Source organism: Coturnix japonica, chromosome 8 (assembly GCF_001577835.2).
Source record: "Coturnix japonica isolate 7356 chromosome 8, Coturnix japonica 2.1, whole genome shotgun sequence".
Lineage (NCBI taxonomy): Eukaryota > Metazoa > Chordata > Aves > Galliformes > Phasianidae > Coturnix > Coturnix japonica.
Genome location: NC_029523.1, coordinates 7,366,123 through 7,383,351, shown reverse-complemented (window position 1 = coordinate 7,383,351; position 17,229 = coordinate 7,366,123). Strand labels below are relative to the sequence as shown.

General features: G+C 41.4%; 1 protein-coding gene across 1 annotated transcript in view; it reads left to right on the top strand.

Annotated features, from left to right (window-relative positions):
* The window catches only part of NIBAN1 (niban apoptosis regulator 1), a 47,554-nt gene extending 30,372 nt beyond the window's left edge, over positions 1 to 17,182 (top strand). The window contains exons 6-14 of the mRNA XM_015869836.2: positions 5,922 to 6,037; positions 7,354 to 7,458; positions 7,548 to 7,710; positions 8,156 to 8,343; positions 8,543 to 8,704; positions 10,969 to 11,079; positions 11,625 to 11,732; positions 12,562 to 12,673; positions 13,586 to 17,182. Of these exons, the coding sequence (XP_015725322.1) occupies positions 5,922 to 6,037; positions 7,354 to 7,458; positions 7,548 to 7,710; positions 8,156 to 8,343; positions 8,543 to 8,704; positions 10,969 to 11,079; positions 11,625 to 11,732; positions 12,562 to 12,673; positions 13,586 to 15,240 (2,720 nt within the window). The 3' untranslated portion in view covers positions 15,241 to 17,182. The remainder of the gene's footprint in view (positions 1 to 5,921; positions 6,038 to 7,353; positions 7,459 to 7,547; positions 7,711 to 8,155; positions 8,344 to 8,542; positions 8,705 to 10,968; positions 11,080 to 11,624; positions 11,733 to 12,561; positions 12,674 to 13,585) is intronic.
* Positions 17,183 to 17,229: the final 47 nt, after the last annotated feature.

Here is a 17,229-nt window from a genome sequence, read left to right as displayed (position 1 = left end):
TAAAGTAGAACTGAGTAGGAAATTGCTTTGACAACTACTAAATATGAAAAACAACTTTGCTGATGCTAACGTACAATATCTTTTCTGCTCTGGGATGAAAGCAAAACTTTTTTGAAGGTTTGTATGATATTTTGGGGCTAGGCAAAGGTACAATATAGGCAACATTCAGCGCTTCACCTGTCCAGTTCAGACCTGGAGCTTGCTTCTTGACTTGTTAATTCAATCACTTTACGGTTAACGGGGTGAAATCTACTTTACTCCACCTGAGTTGCTGAGGTGATGGCTAGGCCGTTCTGTGTCACTCACTTGACCCAGAAGCCCAAATATGCACTCAAAACTGGGGTGTAAATGTTGGTGGAAGTATTAGCACTGTCACAACATACAACACCGCTTGCAATGAAAATCTCTGACAGGACCTGTAAGGTGCTAAAAAAGAAACACATTTAAATGTTTTAGAACACACTTTACAATTGGCTGCATTTTTCCTTATATAGGGTGTCTTCATTCTGTGACATCAGTTCCTTCAGTCAGGCTTTGGCTTTTCCACTACGCCTCTCTTTACTTGTACCGCAGTTGGGCTTTTCAGTCTGTGGGAGATACATTCATTCTGAAATGACAAGATGATTAACGTGTGTAAAATCTTAATGGAAGTGATGTTCTTGCTACGTACATCACCTCCCACCGTGGTGTCGTCTTTCATTTCTAAAGCAGTACAAAGCAGGAGGTGGTGCAGAAGAGGCACCCACTTCCTGAGCCTATTTTAGTAGCTGTGAATAGACTCACTGGTGCAGGTGGAAGGCTGTATGTGGACTGTAGCTTCAAAGGTCAACGATCGAAAAACTGATCATCTTTACCAGGAGTGGTTTGTAAAGTGCATGGAGATTATCAGAGATGGATGATGCTGTGGTTTAGGCTATAAGACCCCAGAGTGATGCTCCTGGCAGAGAGAGGTGCTGATTTTAGCAGCTTTAATGCAGGCAATGCGTGCTGTGAAGCAGCCATCTGAAACTCTTGGTGAAATGTTCTCTGAGGGAGCTTGTGCTGCAAAACTTTATTTGCTCTAAATGCAGAGTATTATTGCAGGGTTGTATCCTGTGTGGAAATGACCTCATCTAGCTTCAGTTAATGGTTAGCAGTTTTGTACCACATGATCTATGAATAATACACAGCACATAGCTCTCTGGAAAACATCAGAGCTGTGAGATTGATGCCTCTCAGATCCAAGCTGTTATACTTCACTTCCAACTCAGTTTGGGATAATAACATGACAGGATTCATTTTGTGAAACTAAACTGTGGGTTCTTTCATTCAGAGATATATCTCCGGGGTGCTGTAGTTGCTTACCAGCCTAGGCCAGGCTGTCTTCCTATGAGGTACAGTTCCCCAGTCCTCTTCATCTCATTCAGGAAGATGAATTCACTTGAATTTTCTTAGCCTTTGGGTGAATTCCGTGGGTCAGGACTGTTTGGTTTGGTTTTTACAAGACAGAAATGTTCAGGACCTCAGCTTTTGGAACTTATGACGATCTCCTTCCTTAGAAATTTTCTGTAATACCTTACAAGCAGTAGCTCTTGAAGTATCTAAGAACTCAGGTGACTTCTTTTTGCCATCTGATAAGGAGATGAGAGCTTGATCTTCCTCACAACTTCTGGGCCAGAGCTCACTCTTGGCCTATTCTCTGTGTCTTGTCCATCATCTTCCATGTGATGGTATTGCTCATGCACCACCTCAGAGAAAGTTACTCATCATTCTCATAAACTGGATGAGCAACCAGCAATAGCTGCTGCAGTTCTTAGCCAGAGCAACTGAACCCCAGGCAGGTATTCTCTGAAATCATAGAAAAAAAAAATGCTACTGCAGGAAACCTGTTCTAGCCAGATCGTTCTTAGAAAGGGAAACCGCTCTTTGGCATGCTTACTTATTTGAATTAATAGGCATGCCCTAATGGTGTGTTAGGAGGTTGGCGGTATGATTCTTTAATTGCAGGAGCATCTCTGACTCCCCAGTGTTCTCCAGATGCTTTCACCCACATCTGTCAGCAGCTGGCAGTGTGTAACAGCTTTCTTCAAAGAGCCACTATGAGAGCTGGCAGTGTCCTGCTTATTGAGATGGCTAAGATACCACACTTCTGGAATATAATAGCCTTTTCTTTCTGCAGCCTGTCTCTGCTTTGGGATAGGTATTTTTCTATTCTTTTTTTACCAGCTTTTGTTTTAAAAGAGCTATTTTTTAAAAAAGAAATTCAATTAAAAAAAAAATAGGGAGCAGGGTGGACTGCTTCTGAGTTTTGGATGTTGAATGATGGGCAGGGTGAGGATCAGTATTGCTTTAATTAAAACCTGTGCTCTATGAGCTCAGGCTTCTGGATTCTGTGTTCATCTTTGTCTTCTTTGGGCCTCAGCTATTTGCTAAATGTCAGCCAAACGCTTAGATTGCTCTCAATGGCCTTTGGTAAAGTACTTTGTCCACAACCCATATACCCTTTTATTATTATTAACAACAAAAGTAATAAATCTACTGTAACAAAAACCCATAAGGAAGGGGGATATTTACTGGATTGCAATTGGGGCACTCCGCTGGTTTTGAAGAATGGCATGCACAGTTTTTACGCATCGTAAAATATCCTTACTGCAGCTCCTTGGCTCTCTGAGCAGCTTCACACTGTAATGCTGCTGCTGCATCCAGAAATGAGCAAGGCCCAGTTTGCAGGAGGGATGCAGGAGGGAACTGCGAACTGTTGGTGTCTCAGCAGAGCAGATCACCCCATAAATTGTAGAGAATTCTTGCTGTCTGGTTACTCTATCTGATTGTCCCACCAGGAGCTGCAGAAACATTTTGCTGAGCTCCCCAAACACAGCCTTTGTCACGAGGCTATAGGAGAAGAACAGAAATGAGCTGTGCTGCTGCTTACATGAAGACTTTGCTTGTCGACTTTGCATCCGTGAAGGGAGTATCAGACACCTATCACTGTTCCTATGGAGTAGTGACCATTGTACTCTCCTTTTCAATGCTGCAGCAGTGAGCCCTATTCATAACAGTGATTGCCTGGTGGGGTGCACAGACTAAATTGGGTACTGAAACATGTTTTAACCTTCAGTATAGTGGGCTACGGGATGTATTATTAAAGAGTCACCTCCCTTCAGTTGTAATTGGGGAAACTGCCATCTGAGTGATCCGATGCAGCAGTGTGTGGTACATGCAGTTAAGACACTTGAATTGGAATGGTTGAACACAGATTTCCTGTAGGACTGGCCAATCCATGACACCAGGTGAGGCTGAGAACAGCAGGGCAGCTAGTCCTTGCTGCTGCCTTTGGGCACACGTGTGGAATCCTGGGGCTGAAGGTGGCCCACTACTGCTGTCTGACCAGGTGAAACCAAGGAGCTGTGGTGGGTAGCATGAAGAACCACATCAAGTGACAGAATTCTGACAGTGGCCCAAACATTGGATGTGACCGACATTAGACATGGAACCTTCTGTGTTATGGACTTGGCACCAGGACTTCATCAGTGCCTGCTGCACTCTTAGTGGGCGTTGAGGAGCCTGGTCCTCTGTGTATCATTTCCATGAGTGAAGGTTTAAGATTTGTATTTGGAGACATGCTGTGAGGAGGCTCATGCCTACAGGCAGCTTTCCACAACACCAAAAGCACTGTGCCTTCATGAGATAAGTGACGTGGGGAGATGTGTAAAGTCACGGTGTTCCCAGTTGTCCTTCCTTTTTTTCAATAGGAGCATTGCAGCAGTTGCTCTGTGAATGAACTGCTTCTATGTTATGTTTGTAGGAGGAATGCATTGTTAGGGGTATCTTATCTGTGTTTGTTATTTGAATTAGGCTGCATGCTGGGGTATGAAAAATAGAGTCTCTGTGTAGCTTTTCTTATTTCGAAATATAAGAGACCAAACAGAATTTTGTTGTGCTCTCCCCAAACAAGCAGATGCTGTATCCATTAGCAGCTGGAGAAGCTGCTCGGGAAACTTTCCAAGTGCAGATGAGCTGTGTTAAGCACGTAGCATCAGTCTGGGTGCCCGTAAACTCTCACAGACATTATTCAGTAAACTTTACAGCTTGCAATGTTGTTGAAGATTTATTTGCTAACTGCTTCTTGTCCAGTAACAATTAAATCTTTCTTCACCTAGCTCTTCCTCTCATAAAGAGATAGAGCTTGGAGATGGAGCTAGAAGCCTATATGTGTGCATACAGGCTACTCAAAAGAAAAGGGCATTTTTCTGTTTTGAGGAGGGCAGCAGCTGGCCCAGGCAGAGGAGAATAAGGTACATCACATATGTAGAGTAGATGTTTCCAGCTCTTTGTGGTTGTGAAAGCTGTGTATATGACACAAGTGGACCGAGATAGTGTAGTGATTCCTGCAGGGAAAGGTGATCTGTGTTAAGGTGTGCTTTTATGTATAGATTACATAATGAAGTGATGCAACACAGGTTAGCTTCAAAGAAACCCGGAACCTGTGGTAATAAGACACTGCATCAGCACGCAATCCCTACGCATCATGTTGGAGGAAGGCCCATAGTCTTGTGTGATTTGGGATTTTATGCTACTTACAGCCTGAGCCCCTTCCTATGAACTGTTCAGATGAATTGCTCTTTTTGTTTTAGCACCTTCCTCCCACTTTTCTGTGGGTCAGGACCAGTGAGAACAGAGCACTTCCCTGAGCATGGAGTTTAAAACTCCATGATCTGAGAGCAGAGACTTGGCAGCACTGGCAAATCATCACCTTGGCGGGTCCAAGATGTCGCCCTTTGAATGTTCTGCTGTCCCTTTTGGTTAGGAGGGAGCACAGCTGTGAAGAAACAAAACATGTGAGTCACAGTGGGAGGGCTTAAGAGCTGCACGCTCCCTTTCTCCAGCTAAGCTTGGTCTAAACATTCAGAGTTTGCTTTCAGGAGGACAAAAGCTTTCAGATGCAACACTCCACAAGTTTTGCAGGTGGAGCAATCCATTCTTTTGTCCAAGCTGCCATCAGAGGATCTTCTCCTCTTGGCAGCAAGCAGCATGACTATACAACTCCTAAGCTGGTATTTTTGCATCCTGGTTCATGACTTGCTCTTATAAATGCTATAAATCAGGGAGGTAGCACTGAAAAAGTGATTGGGATTTTATGTGCCTGTTGTTCTCTCGGTTGATCATTGTGTGGAGTTGAAGAAATAACTTGATCTCTCAGGACCACTAAGTATTTGCAGAACAGGGGTGGTGCCTACCAGCTTGTAGGAGATAGAAGGGGAGTTACCATAGTATTAATCTTCCGTGTTCATTACAATTTGTATAAACCCTCTATTGCCTCTATGTTGGGGAAAAGCACAGCAGTTTTGTCAGTAATGTCTCAACTAGCACAAGCAAAGAACTTATTTTGTCCTGTTGTTATTGCTTATGAAAAAAATCCTCTATTCCACAGCAAAACAAATGAAATAGAAGAGTATTGGGGAGCTCAGCAGTTTCTCAAGGGCCCACATTGTTCTGTCACTGAGATAATTATTAGTACCTTACATTCTTAATTGTTACCTTAACTGAATGAAGCAGAAGCTCCCAACTCCTGGCCCTGCTACCTGCTGTCACTATATGCCCCTGTGTCATCTAATCTCACTCATAGGTATAAAGGGATGAGCTTTCAGATATTAATGACTGCCTTGTTTGAGTCTACCTATAGACTCCCTATAAAGCACTTATCTTGTAGTCTATTTTCTCTACATTAACAGTTACTAGTCTTGGTTTAACATAATGTTTTAGATGAGATTGTATCTGGCAATGTTATGCTTCTGAGTCTTCGTGAAAACTCAAAGGTCTTCAAGTAGTTAGGCTGAGTAAATGACTGGAAAATATTTCTCTGGTGTGTGCATGGGATAAGGAAGTGGATTTGAAAAGGTGTTTCTTTTTATTAAAGGTTATTTGTGTTACCTTTGCTTCAGATTTTCTCAAGCAGACCACGTATGAAGTTGAGGCGTTCTTAGAAGCCATTCAGTTCTTCCGGCAGGAGAAGGGCCACTATGGAACATGGGAAATGATAACTGGCAATGAAAAAGAGGTAAAACAATGTCTTCCTGATTTGGGGGGGCAGGCAATTATTTGGGCCCTGGCTTATATGCTTTTTCCAAAGTACTCAGCAGCAAACATTTACTTTAGTACCAGCTGCTGGGTGTTTTCCTTGGTGGAGTATGGTTTCCCTTTGGGAAGATGGCAATAAGTCTGACGGAGTTTTCAGGACACGGGGTTTTGTTTTGAGAGCCGAAATTACACATTTAGGAAAAGTATACCTTAAAAATGCTGAAAAATGTGGAAAATGTGGAAAAAAAAGAATCTATAAGCAGTGTCCTTCCCAAAGCCACCACACTGGGGGTCATTTTCTGCTAACATCTGACAATGAATTCCATAATGGAATGAGTTTCATTGTTCCAGTGAAGGGACTGAGAGTTTTTCTCTTCTCCCTCCCCCCTCACATTATGGAACTGTTATAGCACTAGTTTCATGTTATGTTTTATTTTGCCTACTGCTTGCCAACTCATTATTCATAACGCGAATAGCTCAAGAGGACCATAACCAGAAGACATCCAGACTAGTTATGCTATTATCCTCTTAGCAATATTTCATTCTGTAAATAGAGTGAGTTCTCATGCCTGTTTCGACCAAGTAGAAGAATTGTTTTAGGCACGTGTCCAAGCTAAGTGAATGGCTTGGAGCAAGCAGGCTGCAATTTGTTGCTGTAAAAATTTCTGCAGAATGCCAATAAATACATTTACATTGGTTTATAATGGCAGACTCTGTACAGGATGTGCTGAAGCAGTCATTAGCTCATGCAGCTCTGCCTAGGTACTCCAGCATGGATTTAGCAACACAATTAGCCAAGAGCTCAGCTGAAGTGCTGGGGGAGTTGTAAAAGACGTTTCTTTCCCTGATTTTGTTTTCCTTTTTCTTCTTTTTTTTAATGTTTTATTATTAACAAAGGATATACTGAATTGCAGATGGTATTTCTGTAGGTAAGTGCTGAGAGAGAGGATTAAAACAGTGAAGGTTTTGACAGCACGTAAGTTATAAGCAACAGAACAGCCACACAGAGCACTACAACAAGTGGTCATCTTAGTTCAGTGTCTTAGTTTGTGTTTTATCAGTAATTGCACAGCCTTCCAAAGCTTTTCAGAGAAAAAAAGAAATCTTCATATGAAATTCAAAGAACTTCTCTCAGTCATACTTGATGTGTTAAATATGGTCCTCCTGGCAACCTGGAACAGCTGAGCTGATGTATGTTGGGGGTTGCCTGTATTAACACATCATTCTGTGATGGGAGGGCTCAGTTTTTAGATGAAGAACAGCATGTGAACATGTCATCTTAATCTCTTAATGTAGATCTTGAGCAACCTTGTGATGGAGGAGCTCCTTCCCAACCTCCAGACAATGATCCTGCCTAAAATGAAAGGAAAGAGGAATGACAGGAAGCGAGCCTGGTTTGGTGTAAGTATGGGTATTCCCAGAGTGGTCAGTTCTTATACTAATTATCTGTATGTGCTGATTCTGGTCTTCACCTACTTGTTTGAATTTAGTTTGTAGAAGAAGCTTATGGCTTAGTCCAGCAGCAAGTTGCTGAAGGATTGAGTACCTTGAAAGAAGAGTGCAGAGATTTTGCAAAAACCCTTGAAGGCACCATTCGCTCGGACATGGATCAGATTCTGAGCTCCAAGAGCTTCTTAGCAGGAAAAATCAAAGGTTAGTAGGAGAACAAACATGTCAGGGAGCAATTCCTTAGTGACAATTTAATCAGCTGCTGAAGCACTCTTAAACCAGAGGGCTTCTTAACATGATTTTAAAGTAATGTTAAAAAATACATGTAATCTGCTATGAGTATAAAAAGGAGTGCAAAAAGTAGGCAGGCATCAGTTGATGTTGCATGAGTTAGTACTTGGAGCTTCCCTTTTGTCTGCTCTCGCAGTGCCCCAACCTGCTACATGGATTAGGTGGGGATTAAATGAAACATCTTGTCACTCAGAAAATTCTTAACTCTCATCACTGCTGTCATCATGGAGGTGTATCTCCATGGAAAAATACAGAAGTATTGAATCCATTGTGGAGCAGATTGGTTCAGATTACTCTTTTCACTGTGTATCTTAGTGGTTTATGTTGTATCCATTCTATGTATTGTCTTACATTCTAGCCGCGGTTTCTGAGCCTGCCCAAAAGTGCTGCGCAGAAAATATCCAGCCCTTCCTTACATCCATTTTGGAGGAGCTCATGGGTCCCGTGAGTTCTGGGTTCACAGAAGTTCGCTCACTTTTTGATAAAGAAGTTAATGAGATCATCCAGAACTTCCAGAAGACAAATGATCTCACCAAGCTAAAGGAGGTAAGACAAAAATACAACTGAAGCCCTTCACATTAGCACAAGGATTTTCCATCTAGAACTTGACTAAGAGCAGAAGTTGCTTCTGCAGGTGGTAGTACATTACCACTTGGTTTTGTGGTCTAGAAAATCTTACATTCTCTATAAAAATTGGCTTCATGTTGCTTTTGTAAATCACTGTTCTTCCTCCACTGGAATACAGGATGTGGATCAGCTTATGAATCTACCGTTCAATTCATTGAAGATGGAGCCCAGCTATGTGAAAGTGAATCTCCTCCAAGAGCTCCTTCATGACCTCAAGAGTCGCTTCAAGGTGTATCACATTGACTTTGTGGTTCAGAGGACACAGAACTTCATGCAAGAGGTACCGTAAAAACCAGTTCTTCCTCCTGAGAGAACAGGTTAGATTTGTCCTTGTAAGCTACTTCAAAGTAATCTTCTTAAAGAGCTATGCAAGGGGCTTGAAATATACACCAGTCAAAATGCAAATAACAAAACCTAAGAAAATCACAGCTAGGAGCTCATTCTCATGCTTATATTAGTAAAATTGCATGTGTGCGAGTCTTAAAGTAAGATATAATGAGTTTGGATGAATCATCGCTTCCTGTGAACCTTGACATTCTGAGTTCTCAGTGTCTGCACCCCGCAAAGTTGAGCATATGCTGATAGGGGTGATTGATTTCTATTCCCCAAGGTTGATTTTTCAGGAAGGGTCCTAAATATTTTTTACCACAATGGAATGTCTCCTACTTCAAAATTCATTTTCTCATCAATATGAAATAAGGTAATTCACGTCAAAAATTGCCAATTGCTTTGATATTTCATGGGTATAGGTTTAAGGGGCTGTGTTATTTGAGATGAAAAAGGGATGCTTTCTCTTTTTCCTCTCAAATGTGCATTGGTATGGACTTTACTTTTATTTCTTCTGGATGATTGGCTGGAGATCTATTAAGACCAATCCAGCAAGCTTCTTTCCACTGCTAGAATGCAGGGCAGTGCTGCACAGCCAAAATGTCTTCAAGTGAGTGAGAACCATAAATAGACAAAGAACTAGACAGAAAGTATATCCCATACAAATCAAGTTACGGTTTGGGTTAGGTTATATTGTTGTTGTTGTTGTTTTCTGAAGGAAACACGAGTGAAAATTCACAATCAAGTTAAATGAAAGCAGAAGTTATTCTGATAATGCTGTTGCTGCTTTTCTCTCTTTAAGAGGCTATTATTTTTCTCATGAAAATAGTAACTAGTTTCACTTTGTGTCCACGGGTGTTTATTTTATGAATAAGTAAGGTCAGATGTTTCTCATGTTGTTTTAATATAAAACAAGTGTTTGGTTTAACTCGAACTTGGGTGGAAGATTCTTCCATTGTGCACAGCTACAGGTTTGGGAGCTTGGCATCCTCTAGTGGTCAACTTTGGGGAACTTAGGAATGAAGTGTTCAGTGACTTTGCCAGTTTATGATTTGCTTCAAATAAAAACACAAATAAGAAATGAGTCGTTCCTCTGGGAATCAGCTTCCAGCTTTACATTGTTTGGTGACTTTTAATTGTATGGAAAGATTTGTAGTGCTTGAGCTTTTTCTGTGTTGCCTCTTGACACACACACACGAAGCAAACTTTCATCTTCTCCATTTCTGTGTAGAAATACAGTGTGTGGTCCAATTCCATATTATCTGCAAAGTTATTTGTTACCACTTATCTGCATGCGTGAAAATATTAATTGTCTAGGAGGAATTAAGTGCCTTATCCCTAGGCATGTACATGCTCATTTATAAACTACAAAACGTCTTCTGTATGTGATGTAAATCAGCTGGTACGTTCACGTGCAATGCGAAGCAAGACCCAAGTGCTGATCGCTTCCCTGTGGGTGTCCCCATCCTTCTCAATGAAATTGAATGGAAACACTAAAAAGCAGCAAAGGGTCTCCAAGTATAATTACCACTTGCAGAATTGCTTTTCTGAAATGTCTTCTTGTTGTACAGGTGTTAAGACCAATAGGATCTGATAGCAGTCAATGGGAATCTTCTTATTAGGATAGTAAATTTTGTCTGTGGACTTAATTGGATTCTACTTCCATATAAACTAATGGTGACTTGAAATTAAATCTATGCAAGAAAACTATTATTAGCTTTTAGCTATTATCAGCTTAAAGATGCTAAGATTTAATTTCCTTTATTTAGTGCAACATTTCTGTACATGTTAGCCTTTAGACTACTGAAACAGAGTATTAGCAGCACCACTTTTTTGGACAAAATAACTGAATCTGCTCTGAGTTTGCTGAAATAACAGTTGTGAAGGCTTGCTGGTACTGATCCGGCTTTTATCGTCAGATAGAAGTTGAGGTTCTTTCATTTTCTTATGCTCTTGCAGTAGTGTAAGAGCTTCTTCTTATTATTTTCCATTTCCAGAACAGGGTGTTGCAATCTAAACTAGACAAGGCTCTTCTACAGTGATTTGAAGAGCTTGACAATATTTATGGATCCTAAGCACATTTATTTTCTTTCCTCTTTTTCACCCTCCAAGAAATACAACTGAAGTTAATGGTTACATTGAGCAGGCTTCTTCCTGTGTGTATAAATCTTGTGTTACTGGCCTTTAACAGATCTTTTTTATTATCCTCACTCTTAGCTGATGGAAAACGCGGTTTATACCTTTGAGCAGTTGTTCTCTCCGAGTCGCCAGGCAGACCCAGTGAAAGTCACAACAACCCTTGAAAAAGTGAAGCAGAGAGTGCTGAAGGTAAATGTTACAGCTTTTGTGCAGTAAGAACTTGGGCTGCACCTTTACATGAGTTTGCCTTAGTATTTTAAAGAAGATACCTTTTACCATCTGGTGGGATATACTGATTTGGTGGCTTTTAGCAAAGCTGCTCATTCTTGTGGAGGTAAAACTTAGTTCTGGGCAGACAGTTGTAAGACTATCAACATAGGCAGTGCTTTTAATTGCAATTCAGCTGTGAATCTGAGTAAATCATTTTGTACTAGATTTTGTATTAGCCTATTCCTAGAACTCATTATCCTTAGTGATGATACACCCAGATAGAGCAAGCGCTGGACCGTTTCTGGCCTAGGCAAAAATAAATGCAGGGATAAGATTCCATAATTTCCCTTGTCTTGAAGAACTTTTCCACAAGCTGCAGTAACCCATGTGGGAATCGAAACCCCTGAATGTGCCCATTGGTATCCTTTGGGATTTGCCAGTCAGCAAGAGCCAGTTCCTCCTGTGAGTAATGAATAACATCCAACACAATTGGGCTTGTTTCTCTTTTTGTCTGTTCCTAACAGCAATATGATTATGACAGTAGCACTATCCGGAAGAAGATATTTCAAGAAGCACTGGTACAGATTACTTTGCCCACTATGCAGAAGACATTGGCTTCAACATGCAAACCAGTAGGTTACATTTCTGCTCCGTTACTTAAAAAAAAGAAACAAGAAAGTAATAAAAGGCTGAGAAAGATTAACACCTTGTGTGTAAATCCTAAACTGTGTAAAGCTGTTTCCTCTCAAGGAGTTGCCTATTTGGATAAATGGCATTTAGATTTGCCAGGTTGCAGCAAGCAGCATTTACCAGCTTATGACTATAGCAGCAGGGTGGGAGATGTGGAATGATTTCAGCATAGAGGGAAATTTACAGCTTGCTTTCTTAAACACAGCTGCAGACCTTTGCATATCCCCATTTCATTTGCTCCCTAAAGAGCTGGAGTCCCCTCAGTCTAGATTCCTCTCACTAGCTGACAGTTGCAGGGTTAGGTTGTGAGCTTGTCCTTGTATTCAGCACTGGGAGGCATCACTGTGATGATATACGGCTTCTGCTCAGCACCTATTTCAACACCAAATAACCTGTTTGGATGACAGAAGCACCCCACAGGCAGGCTGTGGACTAATGTTCAGTGATTCTAAACTGAGGTAATCATGTCAGCAGTCAGGAAGCAAATATACAGAGGCTGTCTCTGTTGTCCCTTATGCTGCTGGTAGGTTAGTTAGTACCCTGCAAACAGCTGCCTGGGTTCCATGGAGATGGTATCAGTGAGGAGCCAGCTGGAATACTGGTCACCTAAGTGCACAGTTAATTGTCAAAATATATACTTCATTTGCTCATAGCTGAAAAGAAGTATTGCAAGATGTGCTAGATGCAGGTGCCATATTGAAGTAAGACACTTGGAATCTCTCAAGTAGTTACATTTTTCTGCTTCTGTTCCTTTCTTGTGTGTCTGCATAGGAGCTGCAGAAATACGAGCAGTTCATTTTTGCGGATTACACCAGTGTGATTCAAGTAGAGAATGTGTATGAAGAGATTTTGTATCAGATGCTGCTTGAAGAAACCCTGAAAGGTGAGAATGCCCTTGAGTGACAGTGATAAACTTCTGGCCAGAGACTGGTGGTTAGCTATTGCTTCAGGGCTGCCCTGTGCTCTAACCTGGCAGTTTCAGAGCCAAATCTCTGCTTCCTAAAGGCTGGGGGTTGCAGTGCTACAGTGCTTGGGTTCAGGTCACTGAACATGCGGCAAGCCCTAAAATCTGAGTCCATATAGCAGAATTACTAAGCTTGGGAAACTCAAAATTACAGCATGGCACAAACGTATTTCTAACAGAGTGTAATTATGCCAGCTTCATTTTCTCTTGATTCCCTGGGTGAAATCATGCTTTTATTTGCAAAGACCTGGTGACATCTAATGGTATTGGAAATGAATTTCCCCAAATGAAATGTACTACCAAATGCTATTTCCAGCACATCAGTGTCACCAGTGCAGCATTCTCTGCAGACCTCTTGTATGTATGAAAATGAAGCCATGCTTATAAAAAAACTATATGAAATATTTATATGTCTCTGGAATGGTCTGCCTATCTATATGCTAGATAAAAGACAAGCTTCTATATTGTCCGCTGCCCCTTTGTGGCACTCCTATGCCAAAATATCAGTCTAATATTTAATATTTCATGTATTCATTGTAACTACTGCACTTAAATGTTACCATTTTGCACTACTACGTATCCTGTAGTAGTTTTGAATTGTAGCAGTGCCAAACTTAAGTCGATACTGAAGTTCCTTTATTCAAAACAGAAAAGATTCTTTCTCTCCTCCTCTAAAAATAGAAATGCACATTGAAAATGAATTGAAAACGAAAATGACTGTTGTCTGTAATATCCAAGTGTAGGATATCTGAAACTCGGGGGAATGATGTACCTTCTTCGCTGTGCCTCTGGCAGTCTTTCCAACCAGTTTCATATTTCTTTTTTATTTAGTGATAAAAGAAGCTGCTGTTCTAAAGAAGCATAACCTCTTTGAAGATAACTTGAACCTGCCCTGTGAAAGTGTGTCCAGTTTAACTGACCTGAAGACTCCTTCAGGGTCAGCACAAACCACTCCTGCTAAGAAGCCTTCTACCATCAGAATGGAAGCATCAGATACTGAAACTCAAAGTGAGGAGACGCTCATTGTGACTGAAAAGATTTTGTGGGAGAAGGATCATGAGGATAGAAAGCCATCAGACAGAGAGGCGGATGTTAATGTGGATGGTAGGCAGGCAAGGAAAAGCGAAGAAGTGGTCATTACAGATATCAGTGAAAAATGGGAGTCCCTTCCCACTACCGCAGTGAAGCAAGAATTTGCAGAGGGAAATACTTCCTTGGAGAATGAAAGCATGGTGAAAGCAGACTCTGTAGGGGACACTGAGAAAAAGCTTAAGACACGGGAAGAAGCTGGGGAGGAAGAAGTAGCTTCTGAGACTGAAAATACATTGAGAGATGTCAGTCCTGAGCAGGAACTTAAGGTACATGAAGGAGCAGTGGAGGAGAAGGTGACTTCTGAAAAAGAAAGCAAAGAGCAGGAAGAAGGTGCTGAGATAGAGCTGACTTCCCCACCTAATAAAACAGCAGAAACAGAGGTTTTAGGAAGCGCTGAAATGAAAATCAAGATAGAAGAAGGGGTTGCAGAAGAACCGTCACAAAATGAAAAGGATAGTAAAGAAAAAAGCAAGGACCAAGGAGCAAGCATGGAGATTAGTGTTGCTTCCCAGGATGAACACACAGGTAAAGGAGCATCTGGGGATAATCCCGATAAAGAAAGTAAGTCAGAAGTAAAGAATTCTGAACCACTTGATGATGTGAATGAGATAAGGAACTTGCTGATGGTAACGGTTGAATTACCAGCTGATACTCCACCTGAGAAGGTAAAAGAGATTTGTGAAGCTGAAACTCTAAAGTTGCAAGAGTATGAAGGGAACACTGAGATAAGCAAAACAGCTGCGGTAGATGTTAAAGTTTGTGAGATGATGGTGAATAAAGATGCAACAGAATGCATGGAGTTCAAGGAGAACAAGCCGTCTTCATCTAGCTGTGGGACAAATGGTACCAGCATAGGGAACGTGTCCAAGGTGGGCCGCGGTGTGGCACAGGCAGAATGGCTGGTGGAAATCTCAGATACACCTCAAGAGGTAAAGTCAGAAGTTGAGATCAAGCAAAGCATGTGCCACAAAGATGCAGGAAGTTGTGACAGTGATAGATTGCATCCAGAAGAACACACTGAAAATGCATCTGAAGACAAAAGATTAAGTGGGGAAGAAGGAGGAGCAGAGAACAGTCATGCTGGCCTGGTGGAGGCAGAGACTGAGAGCTTTTTTCATAAGCCTGCTGAAAATCCAGATGCAACGCAAGTGCCCATTGTGAATACAGAAGAGCCAAGAACAGGACTGGTAGATGTGCCATTTCTGTTGGTGGCAGAGCCGGACAAGGAGAGTGCTGTACAGGTCACAGCAGGTGCTGAGCTTGGTGAGAGCGAAGGGAAGCCAGAAGATGAATCATCTTCTTCACACGTGGAAATAAAAAGCTCAGAAGTAAATAATGTTTTCACGCAAGAAAACAGGGAAGATAGTTCTGTACAGCAAAGCCCTGAAGAGTAAGAAGCATTTTTCAGCCTAGCCCTCTAGGATTTACTTGCTCCAGTAAACACTCTTTAATCGTGAATACATACTTGAATCTGAGCTAGAGGAAATAGGCCGCACTGTGGTATTACCAGCTCTTGCAAGTTTTATCGCAGATCCCTTCCTGAGTGATGGGTGATAGATTTCTTTTCAGTTAAAGCCCTCTGTTTAAAACCATATCTCTGTTGGGAAACCTCATCTTTCACTTCAAATTTGCTGCCTTTTATGATTATAGAAAAGTTTGAAAATGTGGCCACTGAATGCTTCCAAAGCAACTTATCCCCAACTAGAAAGTTATTTTAACAATGTAATACTTAAATGTTTTAGCAGAGGAGTAGCTCATGGTTTTTAAATGCATGGATTCGACAGTACTGTTAGAATTCTTAGGTGGTTGGTCCATAGGTTACTATTCAGTATGTGCATGCAGTATATGGGAAATAAATAAAACTTCTAGTAGTCAAGCAGGACTAGTTAATTTAGTAGTCTGCTCAAAAGATACACCCTGTGCAGAAGCTGCCAACTGATTACTTAATTATTTTGAAGTTTTGACAGGTATTAAAGTCAAGCAAGTGTTCTAGCTTTTTATTCTTATTTCTGTGTTTAAAATGGGGGAAATATGAGAGCAGGTTTCTCAGTCCCACTCTGCTCTTCTGGGTAATTTAGCCTTCCAGAGCACTTTATTGTTATTTTATTTCATGGAAGGGAAAGGTGATGTTTACAGTAACTATAACCATTAGGCAGCATCTTTTTGTTTTACTTCTCACCATAAAATATACTCACTGATATCAAATACAGAATATTAAGGGTCCTGCCATTTACACTGCTACTGGCTTAACTTAGAGTTACCCTGTTCTGTAGGCCATCTTAAATTGCAGTGTTCATGAAATATCATGATCACTGTGTATAATTTCTAATACAGATGTTAACTGAAGCAAAAATCAGCTAAGGGTTATATTCCCTTTGCTTAGATTTTAGAGGGCAGAATCACATTTTGAAAGCAGTAAGTAAAGTAAAAAATTTGGACACGGGAATAAATAGCCAAACTGCCAAAGCACATCATACTCACTAGCACTTAACTTTAACAAGCTGTAAAAAGTCTATTATGTAATGCCATCAAAATCTGCCGTAATACTAACAGAACAGACACTAGAGGAACAGGCAGATGTTACTACCTGAATGTGTTGAAATTAACTGAGCGGAGTGTCACCACTGTAACATAAGCATGACTGCTGTTCCTCCCAAGAGTCATACTGCGTACAAATGTCAGCATCACAGAATCACAGAATATGACCCAGGTTGGAAGGGACCTCAAGGATCATGTAGTTCCAACCCTCCTGCCTGGCAGGGCCACCAAACATACACCTTTACTAGATCAGGTTGCCCGGGGCCCCGTCCAACAGATCCTTTCCTTGCAGAAGTCCTTTGCAGTATTATTTCCTCTATGTACTTGGTGCAAGTCGCTCACTTGCAGACCACTAGCAGTGCTTTTTCTGTTTGTTTCTACACATCATCAACAACTGCTTTTCTTTTGTAACATCTCTGTAGTTATTCGTTCTCGGTTCTAAATCTTAAGTGAAGTTCAATGTGGTGAGGGGCTTTTTTGTGTGTGTTTCCTTATGTTCTGGTGGTCACAAAGGGACGGTGAAGCCTCGGGGTGAATAAGAGCACGTTGTGAGGGCAGAGGTGACACGAACACAGAGAAACGAGCAGTGCTCAACCATTTTCACATCTTTTTGCTCTCATATGTGAGCAGGCCTTAAAGGAGGGCTGTGCTGGGCCTGCTGTGTGGCTGTGGGTACATGAGGGTCCTGGGCACACAGGGCAGGCTGTGAGTTCACACAGGATGGGAATCGTGGTGCTGCTTGTAACTCAAATCCACGTTTATTAAAGCAATAAAGCACGTTCTTCCCTTGTGCTGAGAGCAGGATGGTGTGTTGTGTGGGATCTCCTGGTACATAACCCGGGGTG